Genomic DNA, 20,058 nt, shown 5'->3' with positions numbered 1-20,058 from the left:
AAAGGATGGCTGTACTATTACCTGGGAAGGGAAGCACCGTGTCCCAGTGTGGCAGCTGCAGATGAGAGGTTGCCTCACAGAGGTAAAGGTCAGCAACTGCTTTGTGTTCTGGAGCCTCTGGTGTGGGATCATTCCCTGGATGTATTCAGTTGAGCAGTGATATCCAAATTTGTAGGAGGGAGAGAGAAAGGGGGTGAAACAGCCTTCTTGGGAAAGGAGAGCACCTTGCCCAGAGTTTTTGTAGAGATGGTAGGCTGCCCAGGCAAGATAAACAGCAACAAAACCTTTCTTCTTGGCACTTTTTTTTTTTTTTGTGAGAGTAATCCTGTGCCCTATTTAGTTTTGAATATTGTATTTAAATTTTGTATATGCCCTCCAAAAAGAGAATGATAGTATCTCTCCTTGTGAAGGAAAGTGTGTGGCCCCAGTGGTGATTGAAGTCACCAGGTTGCTCGAGAGACTTAAAAGCCAGGAACAGTTTGTTCTCATAGGGCCTCCTGTATAGCCTTAATTTTGGAACCTATTAAGATTTGAATATTGTATTGCAGTTTTGGATGTGGGCTCCAGAAGGTGGATGAGACTGCCTTTCCTTGGGCAGAAAAGCCACAATATTGTTGGAGCAGATGACAATCTGCCAAGGAGAGAGATGGACCAGTATCAGCTTTATGTTCTGGCATCTTTTATTTGGGAGCAATCCTTGGGTGTCATTAATGATGGTGCTCAGATTGAAATTTTGGAGGAGCTACACTGAAATCTATGGCAGCACCATTTAACTTTGCAAGGAAAGCACTTAGTCCCCATGGTGGTGGTGCAGATGAGAGGCTGCCCAGGAGAGGTAAAGGCCAGCACAAGCTTTCTGTCCTGGCACCTTTTGTTTGGGCTCAAAGCCCAGACTGATTCTTTTTTGGAGGTGGTAACGAAATAGGGGATGTTGTCATCTGAAGACTATGAGAGTAAATAATTTATTTTGATGTATCTGAGTTGCTGTCCTTGATCTTGCAGGACAAAGACAAATTTCTACCAACACTGAGACTATCATGCATTCCTTCCCAAAGAAAAGTAGTGACACCCTATTTCAGAATCCCACCTCTGGAATTTGCTACTGAGCTCCAAAATTGAGTATGTTCAAGATTTGCTCCCACACAGAAGGTTCCAGGACAGAAAGATGTGTCTGGCCTTTACCTCCATCAAGCAGACAATCATCTGGAGCACCCTACCTGTCAACACAGGCTTTCCTTCCCCAGGAAGGTACCTCTCAGGAGCCCACTTACCCAGTTCTGCATACTACCTGCAGAATTATGGAATACATCCTAAATGACTCTCACACAAAACGTGCCAGGACTGAACCCGTCCCCTGGCTTTTAACCTTCTACTTTGTTAGGAATAATAATTTCACACAGTGGCTAACTGATTATCCTGTATTCAAGTAAATGTTTTATATATGGGTAGTTATAATTACAGTGAGCAATTATGTAACAATACTAACCAACAGTGTTAGAACATGTACCTTCAGATGTTGATCCAATACACTGTTTTTCAGTGCCACCTAGAAGTATCTGACAGGCCTGTGTAAGTGCACCCAGATGAGGCTCCAGCTGAAGGACTTCAGAGAATCCTGTATTAAAGCAAATCAAGTGTATTTTTAACAAGAGTCAAAGTGACAGAAATGAAAACTCAGAACCAATAGAGGCTGTTCACTGAAAATCCTTCTAATTTCCTAGATAATTTCCTGAAAAAGTCCAAAATATTGCCAGGCTGACATGAAATGTATCATCTGATTTATCACCACTGGGCTGAGAAATAAAATTGCAATATGATTTAGAACTTTTGAGTCTCTCTCATCACCAAATACTTCTCAACAAAATCATGCCAGTCCACCTGAAAGGTTGAGACTTACGGCCTTCAACAAGTTAATTAAGTTGAATATATACATATTCTGGGGTGCTATTTTGATTACTGAGTCTTGTTTCTTCCCAAATCTCTCACATCCATCTCCTTCTCTTTCACAATAAATATGAAATAGTAGATTATAAAAAACTAGGAAACCTTGTTAAAGTATCATACTGAATTCTTACTAGACTATTAACATATACCAAGAAAGCCTTAAATGTTATTTCTCAAGTTAACAAGGTATACTCAACTTACTTGTATTGCTATATTAGTCTCACTCAGTACTTGTTAACCATTTTTAGGGTTTTTATTTTAAATTTTGCCTCTCTTGGCTCTGTTGTTCATATGAAACAGCAGGTCTGCCACATGACAAATTTAATCTTCAGTATGTTGAAAAGAATATTAATGTATTTAAGAATATGCAATTAAAAAAGAAAATCAATAGAACAAAATATACACTACTGAGGAAATATCACGAGTAATTCAGTAGATACCCAACTTTGGTACAATTACCTCTCTGGATTATTAGATTTCACCTTTGTCTGAAGAATCCTAAGCTAGTGGTTTGGGCCTATTAAATTTATAAACTATATAGAAACTACTTTGCTGCCATTTTCAGAACTGTTGGAACAGTACTACATAAATGAATAATGCACCAGTAGAGACTTTCACAGCAGAAAACTACACAAAATAGAAAAGCCTTTGTAGAAAGGATAGTGGTTTTTATTGTAGACTTAGAAAATACTGAATTATGAAAAATACAAAATCAACTGTTGTAATTATCTGTTTATTTTACAATCTTTATGCCATCATACCCTTATGGCTTTAAGATAGTCTGTTCAAAGTATTTTAAAACATGCTTTAACAAAGTATTTTACAATTTCAAAACTGAGTATTTCTTTACTGGAAGAGAAAAAATAAAACCAAACTCCAAAAACATTTTCCTGAGAATTCTGTTTCATAAAATTGTCATTCATTTGTAACACTTGCAAGTTGATGATATAGGCTTATAGAAGTCAACATGCAACTTGTAGGTCTGTGGTATTAAATAAATATTTAAAAAATTATTTAGATGCAGCTGGTCAGGCAAAAAACTACCCTCAAACTTCATCAAGTTCATACCAGGTTTAAAAACATGATGTTACTTTTATCATAGGTCAATGATTCCTGCCCTGGAATCCCTCCACCATCAGCTATATGGAATTCAGGCAGTGGCTGAACCCCAGACTGCAGCAGTGGAGCACAACTCTTTAGGGAGGTTCCAGTCTCACACTTGGTCATCACTGACCTTGTTTTCCAACATCTGCAGCCAAGTGTGTCAGGGCTTTGGGCCACTGGATAAGCTCCCAGCCAGCCATTCCCTACAAAGATGCTCCACCTCGTTAGAATGAGGACTTACCCCAAGGAATTCTATTTCCAGCTATGTGCACTATTAGGACAATGTTTTAATGCCATTGTCCACGTCATTTCAGAATATCACCAGCTTTAAAAGTGATTGTAGTTATGAACAGTAGAGGTTTGGGCTTTGAATTTTGTTTTTGTTTCTTGTTGGTTTGCTTTTTAAATAAAATGGAAACATATGAGTTAATGCTTCCCAGGGTGGCAGTGTGGGAGGGAGACAGGATTAAATTAACTATGAATCTACAGAAACTGAAGAAAAAGCCCAGAGAGCTTCATAAAGTAATACATATACAGGATCATCATATCTCAATGACAGTAATTTAAAAGCATTTCAATCCAATTATCATGATACCTGCTGTGTAATATTTATTTCTGAATTTCAGTTACTGCAAGCATTGTGATTTATACAAGCTATACACCATTAGCATATTTTTTTCCTTAAAAAAGTAATGATATATGATGAAAATCCAAGGATTTGCTAGAGATTTCAATCAACTTTCAGTCCCATAGGTGAGGTAGTGTAGTTATTTGTGTTACATGCTGGTTATGAGAAGTCCTGTTGAAATCTGTTAATTTTTAAATTTTTGTTTTAAATAAGTGGCTTACTGTATTTATTAATGCTATGTTACCTATGGATGGTGGGGAGAGGAAAAAAAAGAGCCTTGCCCAGAACAAGTTTTGCCTTGCTGCAAGGTAAAACTGAAAAGCAGTATTTACAAGGGCCTTTGCTTAGCTGCTGCCTACTGTACATGCACACAAAGACACAAAGCTAATACACATTCTGAGGTAGGAAATGAAGAATTCCACTGGCTTGTACAAGATTCTTCATGTTTTGTAAACCAGCAAACCCAAAGTTTTCTGTGGTGAGGTTCAATACTTAGTTCTGGTGTGAGAATAGCATCTAAATAACAAAGCATCATTGGTATACAATAGGCATCCACTGCCATGTAAAAATCTAGAAAATGGGGATTACTTTCCGTAGCTGAATTTCTCCTTCACAAAGTAATATAGGAAATATCTCCAGCTCATTTATTCAATAAACTTTTTATATATCTATGCTAATAGCACAAGCCATTGAAAATATACTACAGGTTTAGCCACAAAGTATCCTGAAGATTGATTCTGAAATAGAACTTTACTGGTCCCAGTGATCAGAGAACAAACATTTGTAACTTACTTTAGGCAGTTAGGCACTGAAAGAAAAAAACGTGGCGCCTGAATACCTTAAAAAAAAGTCTGTCCTTAGACTTGCACAATACTTTGATTCTAATTTGCCACAAACAAGCAGTAAGCTTGAAGGTGCTAGGACAGGAAGTCACAATACAGCAGTGAGTTTTAATAAACCTATGGGATTCTGATGCCAGAGGATCCAATGCACACTCATCCAAGAACTGCACCAGTTCCAGAAGTCTGCCTTCCACAGTGAGTTGTTATTCCTCCCATTAAATTTAGAGAAGAGAGCAGTATATGGCAGCACCTCTGCTGCTCCAGTTCTTTTAATTCTGTACTAGAGTGACAAGACAAAAGCACTTTTCAATAAAAGCCTACTACTAATCAATTCTACTACTAGTAGTAGTAGCCTACAACATTAACTCAGTAAAAGTCTTCCCTGGGATGGGGAGGGGAACAGCAGGAAGCAAGGAGCTATACTAGAATGCACTTTTTAAAATCTCCTCATCCTGTCATGTAACTTAGCCCATCTACAAAATGAACATTTACAGAGCTATATACGCTTCTTAAGGTTTGTCTACCAGGAAAAAAAGAAGTCTTAGAAGAATTCCAGGTATAGAAGTCATTGTGCATAAACAGCTGTCAGGAGGCTTTCCTTAAAATGCAGAGTGGCATTAAGTACCGTGGCATAAATCAGACCAAAATAAATGTATAGGCTGCCCTATACATGACCAAAACTTCCTCACAAATAAGCACCTGTGCATGGAATTTGTACTTTATAACAGCTTTCCTGAACCCTCCTTGGCATCACCACACAGAAAAAGCTCCAAGCCTGACACACACAAATAACATTCTGCAACTACACAGAGCAAACCCAAAGCTTGCAAAGTAATAATGGTGACCACATAATTGTCAATATAGTTTCAAAAGATTAAACTTTTATCTTCTTTCTCACTTCGTACGTTACTTTCCAATAATGCTCAATCCCACTTCTAGTTGCAATGTTGAGAGGCTGGCAATGAGGAGAGATTCACTCATCTGTAGTGCATTTGTCAGTCATTTGCTGGCAGAAGTCTGTGATGCCACTGCTCTGTCCACACGGCTCCACGAGCGACGTTTGCTCCAACGTTCTGGCAGGAACTGGCTGCAGTTCTTGCACTGGCTCGTACGTGGCCTCACACACACTTTTGACACACTGATAACAGGAACTCTGCTCTGCTGTAGGGGTGACACCTGAGTGACCATTTGCTGATTCTACAGATGCTGGTACCACAAGCTCACTATCAGATGGAGCTGTTTGTTCTCTTTTCGGGAACAAAAATGAGAGTGGACAATCTGAAGAAGAATATTTTGCAAGTATTTGTATTTGCTCTTGACTCAAGGCTGCTTCCTTACACACCTGCTGGCAAAGTCCAGTCAGATTCTGCTTTGTCTCACCCAGAGTTGATAAAATGTGGTTTCTTTCCTTCAGCAAATTCTCCTTCTCATTTTGCTGCAAAAAGAAAGAACGTATTTTAGTCTATATTTTAACATAAAAACTATGGTTTAGGCTCCTGTCAAAGCTAAAACAAGACTTTAAATACTCTGGTCTGCTGAAACAGAAGTAATTTGGCATTAACAAAGCAAGCAGCAACACAATCAAGCACATATCAAAAGGCCAATCCTAACCTCTGGAAGCATCATCAGGTAAGGCATTTGATGTGGTTTCTCAGATCTGCAGCTTTTTCCAAACTCATGCTGGCAGACAAAGGAATACCAAAAATTTGCAGTTATTGAACAAATGAAACATAGCTGCACTTACTGTAAATAATCCTGAAACACTGGTTCTAAAAGGTAACACAAACCATTACCAACAAGCCAACAAAACATCACGCAGTCTTCACAGAGATCTGCATTTTAAAAGTGAACTGCTGAAAATCAAACATGACATTTTAATTATTGGTACTACTCCACTAGGTGAAAGTAACGTCCATTCTCAAGAAGTGCCAAATCCACTATAGGACAAACAGTGAAGTTAAGTATAGTTCCTAAGTTAGATAGAAAATTTAAGAAAGGTAAAGGAAAGAAGATGTGGTGAACAACAACCTAGAGATAATGTAGCAGGATTGTCCAAGTACATGGCAACAAAGAGGATGGCCACTCACTAATAACTGTCAAGTAGAAAAAGTAGCCTGTATTAAATCAGGCTTTTATTTGGCTTCAATGTCGTGAATTTTTCTGAGGCTTCTGATAGAACTGGCTAAAGAAGAAAAGACACTGATAACTGAGAAGTCTAATCATGGAAACAAGCAACTTTTTGAATAAAGAAAAATGAGGACATGGCAAAGGACAGGGAACAACCAAGACCATCATGAAGAAGTTGAATGAAAGGGACAAAGAACCCAAATACAAACATGTTGCAACACATACATTTCAAATTATGTAATTAATTAATTAAAAGAAGATAGAGTTTTGAAGACACACAAGGCTTTAAATAGTAGTTTTCAAATTTTAATAATAGAGACTATGTTTTACAGCTACTGTCCATTCACTCTTGGAAAGTTTTATTATTTTCACTCCTCCTCACATCCCCTTTTGCACAGAAACCTCATACTGCAACCTCTACAACTTCTTTTTGAAATAGTTGATTAAGTTTAGGCAGCATTTGGCAAGAGGAACAGTTGTTGCCAATTGTTTTTGTCTAAAATTAGAAGAAAGAGGACTTGGCAAATAAATTTCTATTTGTCAGCATACTAGGAGCAGCTGTTAATCATAAAATATGCCACACTGGAAAGGAGCCATCAGGATCACCGAGTCCAACTCCTGGGCCTGCACAGGATACCTCAAGAGTCACACCCTGTGCCTGAGAACTTTGTCCAAATGCTTCTTGAGCTCTGTCATGCTTGGTGCTGTGACCACTGCCCTGGGGAGTCTGCTCCAGTGTCTAACCACCCTACAGTGGGGAGAGGCTTTTCCCAATATCCAGCCTAAACCTGCCATGACTCGGCTTTATGCTGTTTCCTTGAGTCCTGTCACTGGTCACAAATAGATTGGCACCTGCCCCTCCTGAGGATGTTGAAGACCTCAGTGAGGTCTCCCCTCAGTCTCCTTTTCTCCATGTTGAACAGACTAAATGCCCACAGTAACCCCTCATAAAATTTCCCCCCTTCAGACCCTTCTCCATCCTCATGGCTCTTCTCTGGTTGCTCTCCAATGGCTCAATGCAATTTTTTAACCCATGGTGCCCAAAACTGCACACAGTGTTCAAAGTGTGGCTGTGCCAGTGCAGAGCAGAGCAGGACAATCCCCTCTTGCCTGGCTGGAGATGCTGGGCCTGATGCCCCCCAGGACATGGATGTCCTCCCAGGACATGGATGTCCCCCCAGGACATGGATGTCCCTCCTGGCTGCCAGGGTGCTGCTGACTCATGTTCAACTGGCCATGGACCAGGACCCCCAGGTGCCTTTCCACAGCTGCTCTCCATCATTCCCCAGTCCACACACACAGCCAGGGTTGCCCTGTCCCAGAGCAGACTCTGGCACTTGCCCTCGTTAAACTTCACACGGTTGGTGATAGTGTCTAAGTCTCCAATTGGTCCAGGTCTCTCTGCCCTTGAGGGAGTTGACAACTCCCCCCAGTTTAGTGTCAATGGCAAATTTAGGGTGTGTTCCACAGAGTCCTGTGTCCAGGTTGCTAATGAAGGTGGTGAGGAGCACAGGGCTCAGGATGGAGCCCTGCAGAGCCCCACTGGGGATCAGTGCCAACCTGATGTCACCCCAGTCACTGCCACCATTTGTTCCTGACCCATGACCCAGTTGCTCTCCCCCACATGATATTTATCCTGCTGTGGGCTGGACATTTTGTTCAGAGGGATCCTGGAAGAGCCTGTCAAAAAATTTGGTGAAGTCCAAGAGGATTACATCTACTGGCTTTCCTAGATCAGCTGGGTGGGTTACCCTGTCATAAAAGGAAATCAGTTTTGACAAGCAGAACTTTCCCCTCATGGAGCCGTGCTGGCTGTGACTGATACCTGCATTGTCCTCCAGGTGTTTTTCAATACTGATCAGAATAATCTTTCCCATTCTGTTAGGCAGATTACCTAATATCTTTTGGGTATGTAGAGGCACTCAGCTGTGTATTATGGACTGGTGAAATTATCTGGACTGCTATTTAAAACAAACATGAACATTCAGAAATAGTTCTGCCAGCATAAACTCCTTATCCCCTTTCTGAAGCTGTTGACAGTTTAACACATTTAAATATTATTGTTTTACTTTACCAACATTATACTAATACTACAGAAAAATGTCAGTTTTGAGATCATAATAAACTGAGAGCTCTTTTGAATCTCCTGGTAAAGAATGTCCTTAAGTTCACTCACCTCACCCTGCTCTAATATATGTAACAACATCTCAATTACATTTTTCTTGGAGCACTGACACATCCTCCTCCTCAGCTACAGAATCTTCAGTGAAGTAGTGCTTCTTGAGACCAGCTGTCCTCTGCTCTGCTCCCCCTGGCAAGTACCCTCATTTTAAAGGTTTTGAAGTGATAAATCAATGGATGGGTCAGGTTGGAAGGGCCCACAGTGGTCATCTGGTCTGACCTCCCTGCTCAGGCAGGGACATCCCATTGTACAGGAGAAAGTACAAGGACTGTGAATATACACGGGGGCTCTGAAGGAGCTGTTTCTCACAAGTCAGCATCTCCTAAAGCAGCCCTTGTGTATTCTCAAATACAGAGCATTAGTGACCAACAAGAACACCCAGATTCACCTGAAAGATCCATAAGCAAAGGCCATATGGGGAGGTAAAAAATGACCTTATCAGCACAGAAGATCAAAAAGACATGATGTAACTCTCCCAGATAACAGATTCAGCACTGAACAGTATTTTTCTTCAATATAAGTAGAACTTAACAAGATTCCCGATTTTACAGAATCATTTGGGAGGGGAGGTACCTCAGCAGGTCTGTAGTCTGACCTGATGCTCAAAACAAAGTCAGAGATCAGGTAAGATCAGGCTGCTCAGGGCTTTGCTAAGTCATGCCATAAACCCCTCAAAGACAGCACATGCACAACCTTTCAGGGTGAAATACTCCATTGCCTACCTGTCCCCACTGGAAGAAAAAACTTTCCTTACATTCAGATGAAATCCCCCTTGTAATTTAAGGCCATGTCTCTTGTTGTCTTGCTATTAAGTACTCCTCCAGGAAGCTGAAGATCTTCCATTACCAAAGGCTGTATAAGCTCAAGGACTGCCCCACAGATATGGGCAGGTAGCCATTAGGTCTCCTCACCCCTTTTCCAGGTAGAAGCCCCATTTTTTCAGCCTCTCACCACAGAAATACTTCAGGCCTGGCCATCCCAGTGCCCTTCACCCAACCTTCCTCCTGTCTATCAATGTGCTCCTGGAACAGGGAGGGGTGAAAACCCAGCAAACAATTCAGTGTTACATGTGCCAAGACAGGTAACAACCACTGCTCTCCAACAATGGGCTGCACTCCTGTTATTGCAGCCCAGGACACTGATGGCCTTTTTTTTAGTCTGGACATGTTGCTGATCCATGCTCAGCCTGCTGTCTGCCCAGGCCCCCAGGTGCTTGTCAGCAAAGCTACTTGCCAGCTGTCAGTCTCCAGCCTCTAGTCAGGCAGGGGACATTCTGTTCCAAATATAGGACTTTTCCAAGAAACACACCACAAGCATCTTCTGAGAGAGAAAAAAACTGAAGCAGCACCAAATAGAAACTAATGCAAGACAACATGCTGAACATACTGAAAACCAAGAGGAGAAATTCCGTGAAAAAGTATTTCCTAACTGGTAGTACAGAGTATTACCTACTTGTCAAGAGTTGTCAAACTATAGCTACACAATTCTGTTCCCTCTTAAAGCCACATTACAGATGATACCATGAGAAGATCAAAGTCTAAAATGTCCAAGACACAAATGACACAGAGAACAGTCACAAGGCAAGAGCCATCATGCATGAAGCAACCTGGATGTAACACATATAGCCCTACCATGACATCTTCTTTTCTTCCACCCACCTGGAAATCATGCCTAGACTCATCTTGATGTTTCTGTATTACAGCTTATACAAATTTGATGATCTGTGCCTGTCAGGCCTGGTCAACAGCTCCAAAAACAGTCTTTTTAGGAATTTCTGAAGAAACTTATCAGCACAGTTTAAAAAAAAAAGCAAATGGAACGTGTTTGTGCCTAGAGGATGATTCATATAACTCAGACCTCACCTTACAGTTCTCAAGACTCAACACTTATTATCTAGACCTTGCACAGTGTTACCTGTCAAACAGCAGACATTCAGTCTGTTCCAGCACAGGTCCACAGAAAGAAGGATATTATGTTATAATTATTAGTCTCAAACAACCACATGTCTAATCTTGCAGATCAACCTTTAATTCCCTGCCCAAGTATTGCAAAATATTGACAGAGTTACATAACAGAAATGACAACATGATGACAAAACCAGGCAAAAAGTTCTGAAATGTCAGAAATGCAACTTCTCTCTTCAGTAAGGATATTATTAGTACAATCACCTGACTCCCCTCCCTCACAGAGCACCTTCTTCAATCTCCTCAGTGCAGAAGTAGGAGTAGATGCAGTGAAAGATGATGATTGCAAGAAAATAAGTTTCCAGTCCGTGGCACTTGGCTCTAATTTTACTTTCCTTTTCACTTTGAAGTCAAAAAAGATGCAACATGACTGCTATGCTCCAGCTGATGCAGATACCAAATTCAGGTACACCAAGCCTAAAATGCTCCATGAACAAGAACGAGAGTACAGTAGTCCTAAACAACTGAACTATTTTGTGCACATGATTATTACCAACTATGAAACTGATGAGAGTCAAAGACTTGTTTTTCTGAAAAGCCACTCAATTATCTTCTTGCCATTGCTATTTTTACATAATCTTAAACCTCAGATTACCTACATTTCTCTTAAGTTACATACGTGTCTTTTTATTACTTTCTTAAGGAGGAGAAAATATATTAACAGATGGCTGCTAAGAAATCTGGATGCATCAATTCCTCAACTGCAATCTTGATGCAACTGCTAAAAAGGCAAGCAACTTCCCAAGTTCTTCTGTATCTTCCGCCTTTCTGCAAGGGTCTCATTTTTAACATTCAACACTCAGGAAACAGTTTGCCAGCCCATGTTGATATGTTCCAAGAACAGTACTTACACAACTAACAATTGCGTAACTGCAAACTTGATCATGAGCAATACCGTGAGCTGAAAAACAAAATCTCAAAGCAAGAAAGGGGAAGAGGGAAAAAGCAGTGTAGGATAACAGTCTGGGAATCATTCTGTACAATTAAATTCAAAGCTTATGGGTTTCAGAAACATTGTTCAACAAAAATTAGGCTGTGATGCATGTTTTATTTGAATGGAAACAAGTCCACAGAAGGAAAGATGTGTGTACTTTAGAGCAAGGCTCAGAAAAATCTAGAACTGCTATCAAGGAGTTACAGAAGACTGATAAAGTTTTTTAAGCTTGAGTGGAAAAAGTAGTAAATCACCCCACTCTCAAGCTACTGCCAGATAACCAGTCAAGATGTTTAGAAAAGACATGACAACAACAATGAATATTTATACATACCAGTTTTTCAATTTCAGATTCAAGATTTTGTATACAGTCAAGTTTTCTCTTGCGACATCGCTGTGCTGCAATTCTGTTTTTACTTCGTCTTCGGATATCATGAATACAGTCCAATTGTTCAGGAGTTAATTTATGCATTTTCAGAAATGACTGGAAGTCATTTCTGGAAAGTGAGATAATCCTTTGTGCATTAAACGGCAGTTTTACCTAGAATGTGAGATACAGTTGTAAATCCAAGTGGAACTGATATATACAAACACCAACAACTCAAGTTTCCATTTTAAGCATTCTTTACCGCACAACTCATCTTTATTCCTACATCTCAGAGACCATCAGATGACTGGATAAAATCCAGGGGATTCAACTACAGGAGTTCAAGCACAGGTGCAATAGAGTATTTGCACATTTACACACTAAAGCCTTACAAGCATATTCAGAGTAGGCAGAAAGCTACTTGTGTGTGCATCAAATATGCAGGTGATACACTCTAAGATGATGAGTTACAGTTTGGTGAGGTACAAACCAGCTGTCAAGATTCACTCATGTAGTCTGAAGTTTCCCCAAAGCTGCTATTAAGACTGCATCCTGCATACATTTTTATACCTATGCTTCTTTTTCTGCAGAAAAAGTTCATCTGAAACAGGCATTTCCTTAAAATACAGAAGTTAAAATACTTGTCTTTTATTTCTTAGTCTTGGAGAAGACAGAAGACCAGGCTATTGCTACTGTTGTATACCTGAGCTACAAAAATATTTGAGGCCACAGAATGTCGATTAATACTGAAAAACATATTTACCTTTAGAAAATTAATCATCATGTTTTTGAGTATCCACTAAGGACATTTTATTTTAATCCTTACATTTGAGTATAGTAAGTAGGAGAATATGTTACTTTGCTGTGGTCAAAGATCTGAATTTAGTTTAAAAAGAACACAGAAATCTTCTCTCTTATTGGCCACTAACGGTGACAAACAGGCAAAAAAATAATTAAAAAAACCCTAGAGTACTGTCCTCAGCAATGATACCAACTTCTCTGTCACATAAAGGTGAGGAATGTATTTAACCAATTCTGGCCTTTTGTTTAGCATTCCAAATTTTTGTATTGATGGCAGGTTCCACTTATGTTCAGTCTCAGTAAGGCCCTGCATCTTGAACAACAAAAATCCTAGTGCTCTAAGAACAACCGAATTTTTGTAACATGGAATGATCCATCATGCAGTTACACTGCAATTCTATGATTCTAAGAACTGAGATGGAAATTGTTCCAGGTATATCACTTAGTGTTAGAGAAGGTGATTTTATTAAACAGTCTTAAATACACAGCTACTGAAGCCAGCTTAAAAGTTTGATTTTCACTTCACATTAAAGATGAAGTATCATTTCTCTCCCACCTTCACCCCACAGCTCAGAATAAAATAAAAAAAAACTGGTAAGTTTCTATTAAACAAAGGTTCCAAGTTTCTATGAAATGAAGGTTCCAAGAAGTTTAGAGTTTTCTTAAACTTTAAACTGAAGCAGATAAAAGAAAAAAAAAATCTAAGAACGAACCTTCATGACTTGATTTAAGGCTCACAACCTTTTCTGACAGTTCCAGAAAAAATCTTAAAAGATCTAATATGTAAGCATCTAACACTTCAGTATCTGACCAAAAATACTTTCATACTTTTATTCAGTCTCCCTGAATTAACACTGACCTTCCATATAAAATTCTGAATGGTTATTTTAAAAGTTTCAGTTCCAGACTTTTAAAAACAAGCAGCCACAGAAAAAAAAAAAGAAAACAAATCAACAAAACACAGAAAACTCAAGATGTTTGAATATGGCCTTAAAAGACTGGGAAGCAAAGGATACATCAGGATGTCCTTACCTCACACTCTTGTTCTCTTGCTGAACACGATTCACTGTCTCCCTCAGTGTCAGTCTCTGAATCCTCTCCCAAACTTATCACATAGTTATAGGGACACTGCTCTTGTTGCTGTCCCTGAACATAATCTCCACTGTTTATTTCAGAGCTGTTGGAGCATCCTTCAGTGCTAAGGTTGCTTATAAAGGGGCAGTTGACAGAATTCAGTGTTGTAAAAGTTCGCTGAGGGCAGGGTTCAGGGCTTTCACTGATCCTGATCCCCAGCCATGGACACTCTGATTTTTTCCCGGAATACACAGGCTCCAAGTACTCTTTAGAAACTGCAGGTGGTAAATGTATTTGACAGGCATCTGTGCTGTGAATATCACTCCAGAACCCCTGTGCTAGCTGTTCTGCTATCTCTCTCTCCACACTGCTTCTATCTCCAGCTGAGGTGATGTTAGCAGTTTCTCTAATGCACAAATCCACTTTTGAAGATGGGTTACCTTGACTTTCAGTTTTGTCATTTCCAGCTCCAGTACTTGACACAGTTTTATCAGCTAAGACTGTGTTGTTTTGCACACCACTGAAATTCAAGTTACCATATTGCTCACAACTATGTGAAATAGACACAGAATTGAGTCCATGAGGTGTAGCAGAGTTTTGGGGGAAAGCAGCAAGATCCATTTTCTCCACAGGACATGACACAGTCTGAGTTACAGAATCTCTCTTTGACTCTTCTTTTTTCTGAATGCCTTCTTCCCCTTCTTCCATTTCTACCTGAGTCTCTTCACAGTTTGAGATCAGCTGCATAGGCACACACTCCTGAGCTTTTTGTATGCCATCATTATCAGGTATTTCCTTCTCAAGAGAAGTTGAAAATGGTGGTACCTGAACATCTTTAGTACTGGAATTGGACTCTGAAGTATTAACTTTGTCATTTCCAAAAGCCTTCTGGAATTTTCTATACTTTGGGCATTGGGAAGATAAGCTGGAAGCACTACCCCTTTCTAAATGTACAGGATCACAGTTTTGATTTGCATTATTTTGGAGAACAGGCAACGATTTAGCATTTTCTTCATCTTTACAGGGCTTTGTGTCAGGAATTTGACTATATTCCTTTTCTAGAAGTGCTTCTACTTCATAATTTATTTCTAGGTCGCCATCATCCACATTGCCAGTTTTAGGGTTTGCTTTTTGACAACGCTGTGTGCAACACTTCTTCCTAGGACATTCCTGCTGATCCAATTTAAAGTCCAAAAATCTGAATTTAAGAAACTGAAAGCAGGATTCTTCAATGTTGCGTACACCCAAAAATTCTGCACATTTGCAAACTTCAGACACATTGTCTTTATTTAAAACAAGTTTTGCCGTATATGCAAACTGAAGCAAGGGACTAAATCCTTTAAGTGTTACCTATTACAAAAACAAGTGAAACAAACATTAGTATAGTAAATTTGGGTTTAAGCAGAGAAATAGAAAAATTCCACCTGTCTTGTCAGCAGGACAGAGCACATGACAAAAGCAGCAGACTTGTTCTGTTGTGAAAACCTGGTCAAACTCATTCTGAAACAATTCTTCTGATAGAATTTTATCATGCACATTTTGAAAGTTTTCTTTACTATGATCTGTCTCCTAATAAAACGTTCTGGCAACGCAGTACTAAAAGTGGAAAATATTGCTGTATGCTGAAAATCAGTAATAGATTCCAACTTCACAAAGATATATTTCAAAGCAAGTTGTATACTAACTACTCTACAGTATGCTGCTGGCATTTAATTGTAGTTTTTGAAGAGCAATTACGCTCAATTACTTAGTCTTATGCACCACTGATGCAAATAAAATTTGAAGAAATGGAGTTTGACCACATATGATTATTTACTACTACAGCCACATACTCATTTCTTCCTCCCATAGATTTGAAGAAAGGCACTCAAAAACTGCACACCAAACAGAATTCACAGTTTAAAGCCCCTTTAGAGCAAGTGATTTTAATTGAACATTTATGCCCTCACAACAGTTGCCTATCAAGGAACCCAGACATAAATAAAAACTGCATCATTAGAAACTGCACAAGATCTTCTACACATGGAAAAATGTCTAAGGAATCAAGTAGAAAGCCACAAACACATTAGCAACTACATGACTCACTTTAGCCCTTTCTCTACAAATGAAGAATAAAGCATTATGTCCACTATTAATACTCAAACTCAAGTCCATACTCTGCTCACTGCCTTTACTGAAATGAGCAGTATTTTATGCCAAATAAAGCACTATATCAATGCATTAACTACTGAATCCTTCTGCCAGCAAAATAATGAATTATTCATGTAATTCAATTTAAGAATCAGTTGAGGGTTTGTTTACATTGGTGTTTTTAGTAGTTGGTATGTTTTTTTTAAAGAACACAACACATGAAGGGATGTTGACGAGATCTGCAAAGAGCCCAGTACTTTAAAACTCTGTAAACTTTTACAACCTTCCTAAAGAATTCTTACAATAACATTTGAAATGTGTTCTGGAGATTACACCACCACATTAGTTCATCCTTTCTAATGTGGGAAAGTAGAATGTAAAAGACAGTTTATCCAAAAACTGTCAACATGTCTTTCGACTTAGTGTAGTTAATAAAACGTTAAAGTGGCTTTACAAATAAGTAGCATTCATAAATGAAACTGAAAGAAAAAAATACAGTGGTATTTTTAAAATGGTACCTTCTTTCTATTTAAGGGAGAAACACTGCAAAACTTGCAATGATCGAGAGGGGAAAAAACTCTCTACTCCTTTTACTTTCTCTTACATATTTCTAGCTAGCTATACTCAAACAAGAAAAAATCGTAGAAAGACTCTTAGTGTGACTTACCTAGAAAAGCAACTCTTGCAGTAGTAATTTATTTAATTTTTATTTGGGATGAAAGCCAAAGAATAAAAACACTGGCAAGAAACCAACAGACCCCAGGACAAAGATGACAGCAGTTAGTCCTTACAATATAATATATATGAAGTACTTGAATTCAAAAAATGTTTTTGGTACCCCAGATTGCGGGCTGGTGTCTTTCAGCTCTTAAATCCCCTACTCTAAACCATCAGTTAAACCCCAGCCTACCATAAAAGAGAACTGAGCAAAGCAGATTAGAAGCAGGTAAAATGCAGAAGGGAGTGACACTCACCTCTTCCGGCAGAGTGATGATAAGATCAGCGTCCACCTGGCCCACAATTCTCGAAAGGAAGTAACTGCTGCAAGCTGCAAGCACAGCTCTGTGAGCCCGAAATCGCTGATCTTCCACTAAAATGGTAACATCACAAAGGATGTCTTGCTTTCGCTGGTCATCGAGGCTGAGGAGTACATTGGTGCTGTGCACTGAAGATTCATAGGCAAACACCACGCTGTTGTTCTCACTTAGAGACATTCTGTATCACAGGTGGTAGTGCGAGGCTCAGGGGAAAGCATGCTTCTGTACTTCTGACCTGGGGGGGCAAAGAAACAAGTTGTACCCATGAAAGTCATGGCCAGCAGGAACCAGCACGGTCAACTGTACTGGTCTAATTCTTCTTCAAATTAGTACTTCAAATAAATACATGCTTGTGACCATTTACAAGACCCAAACCTTGATATGTACATCTTAACACAGCCTTTATAGTCTCACAGACCAGAAAATGGACTTCAGCAATAAAGAACACCTATTTCTTAGCCAAGTGATTCAGAGATATAAACTTACTGAGACACCTAGAAATTATCTAAGCTTTCACTCTTAGTAATTGATATCTTTTAGCTCCAACACTCTGAAAATGTAAAGAGAAATAAAACAAACACATTAAACTAAAATTCACCAAAATACTATGTAAGCTTCTTCTGTTTACTGATTTACCTAATGCAGATTAAAATTTATGTGTTCTGTCTTTTTTCAAAAGAATTTTGTCAGCTAAACCAATCAGGCATTGGTAAAATACCCTGATTTTCTAGTATGTTGGTGTTTTGTTTTTAAATTTGAATTCTCTAACTAACTGCCTTAATGCAAACTTTTTTCCCCTTTTCTTTCATGACTACTTGATTTGTCATACTTGTTACAAGTTTGCTTTCCCAATGGACCATTATGATTCAGATCACCTGGCAATGGAATACTGTCTCTTTTCTGACAAAGTTCTCAAATTACAATATTCATTGGATAACAAACAACAGTTAAAGCTATACAATATTTAACACTTTGAAATATATAACTCATAACTGCTCTGACAATTCTTAAATTTGCAGAAAAATAGAAAGGCTAGGGAGAAGGCAGTTCTGCTTGAGAGTACAAAGTTTGAAATTATTTCAAAACCTGATCTTTACACTGTATTTCACTTTCAATTGAGCCCTTCTTCCAATTAAAAGGAAGAAAAAAGATTATTAAGAAGTGTCCTTGCTCAATCAAGAAACCACTTAAGTCAGATTTGGAACTATCCTTTAAAGAAAATATGGTACTACTAGGTCACGTTATACCTTAACAAACCAAGCATTCAGATTACACTTGGCCCCAGAGTTCCTGTAAATGAGCACAGCTGTGGAGACTCACTTCAGCTGACATGGAACTACCTCATCCTTCTATTGCTCAACAGAGTTTGTTACCATCTGCCAGCTCCCGACAATAATAAAACTGTAGCCAGAGCGAATCCTCAGGTTTCAGGTGTGGGGAAACTTTCACAACATGGGGGGAGCAGAGGGAATGGAGTATTTAAACTACTGTGGAAAAAGGAAGCACGCTGCCAGCTGTGCTCCTGGTTACTCACTGCTCAAGCTATTTTCATGGCACACAGGCATTTTGAGTAACCTTTTGAACAGAAAGAGGGAAGAAAAAGATCCCCATTTCCAGAGGCAATAGCAGCACAGCACTAGTCTGGACCCCAGTGAAGTGCAGAGCACATCAGCATCACCTGTCCTTCCCACTCCCTTAAGGAACACTGTATGTTTAACTTCACCAACAAAATGTACAAATGTATGGGGAAAACAGAAGTTTTGAGGAGAAAATCCCTAAAGTTCCACAAACCTGAGTTTTTCCCCTCTAAGAAGCAGTAGAGAAAAGTGCTATAAAACATGCACTGTTAATCCCAAAGGGCTTGTTTTTGGAAGGAAATAGTTTAAATGTTTTCATATACCTAATAACAAAACTACAGATTCATTAACTTAGGAAATATTTAATTTCCAGTCAATTTACATGGGAACAAAATAATTCCTCATGGAATTGCTATTCATTAAATTCTATTTTTATAAGAGCTTATGAGAAGCAACCAGTGCAATATAAATTATATATTCCTAACTGGATTGCTCTATAGCCTAAGTTATATTGCTCACATCTTACAGCACACGGAGTTTAACGAAGTATAACTGTATTTGTTAAAAGGTGAAAAAGGAATAGAGGACAAACCAGAAAAATTGAAGACTACATCCAGTGGTGGGGAGCACAGGGAAATATTACAGACAAGGACACATTCTGAGTGAACCCTTAGGCAAAACTCAAGAGGGAGACTATAGTTAAAGACAAGCCTTAAAGCGCTCTTTTTTATATCTTCTTTGAAGAAAGAGCCCTCAGACAGACAACACATACCATATCTGCTGCTTTTGGGTTTTTCCTGATAAAATAATCAATTCCAATATCCAGTTCAGTTCATTACACCCCACAGCACAGAATGCTAAAAGGAACACTATTTATTTCTATTTGTATAGACAAACAAATTAATGCAGAGAAGAGTTAACCCTCCCTCTCACATATCTCTGTGAGGCACACACCATCCTTTCAAAACAGTTTGTGGACTACTTGGGGCACTGAGGGAAAGCTTCCAATGTTTCAGCTGCCAAAAGAAAGCTTTCAACACTGAAACACTACCTTCTGTTTCTTGAGAAGTGAATGAAATACTTAATTTGAGCATAACTCCATTTAACACTTTATTCTGACAGAATATTGTACTTCGTAATTGTGAGGACTTCATCAGCCAAGTTATGTTCCCTCTATATTTAAACAGGATGACAAGTTTGAGGTATCTATAATATAACACACAGCATTTAATAAGCATCTCAAACTTTAAGAGAACCTCTAAAAAAACCCCACAAAACTAAAAAAATACCACCCCTACACTACACTCAAAACATTAAATCCCTCTCAGTCTTTGTAAAATTTAGCTA

The 20,058-nt window shown here is 39.0% G+C and overlaps 1 protein-coding gene across 6 annotated transcripts in view; it reads right to left on the bottom strand.

Moving 5' to 3' along the window:
• Window positions 1–2,591: 2,591 nt before the first annotated feature.
• BACH1 (BTB domain and CNC homolog 1) overlaps window positions 2,592–20,058 on the bottom strand; it is a 31,235-nt gene continuing 13,768 nt past the window's right edge. For 5 of the 6 annotated variants that reach the window (XM_085582833.1, XM_085582601.1, XM_085582769.1 and 2 more), the window contains 5 exons: window positions 17,072–17,369; window positions 13,926–15,317; window positions 12,060–12,266; window positions 6,130–6,198; window positions 2,592–5,953 (listed from right to left, as the gene is read on the bottom strand). In XM_085582833.1, the coding sequence (XP_085438959.1) occupies window positions 5,492–5,953; window positions 6,130–6,198; window positions 12,060–12,266; window positions 13,926–15,317; window positions 17,072–17,311 (2,370 nt within the window). In that variant the 5' untranslated portion in view covers window positions 17,312–17,369 and the 3' untranslated portion in view covers window positions 2,592–5,491. The remainder of the gene's footprint in view (window positions 5,954–6,129; window positions 6,199–12,059; window positions 12,267–13,925; window positions 15,318–17,071; window positions 17,370–20,058) is intronic. The other variant, XM_021535365.3, reaches the window with a different exon arrangement.

This window comes from Lonchura striata, chromosome 1 (genome assembly GCF_050655825.1).
Source record: "Lonchura striata isolate lonStrDom1 chromosome 1, ASM5065582v1, whole genome shotgun sequence".
Lineage (NCBI taxonomy): Eukaryota > Metazoa > Chordata > Aves > Passeriformes > Estrildidae > Lonchura > Lonchura striata.
This window is presented reverse-complemented; position numbering and strand designations above follow the sequence as displayed.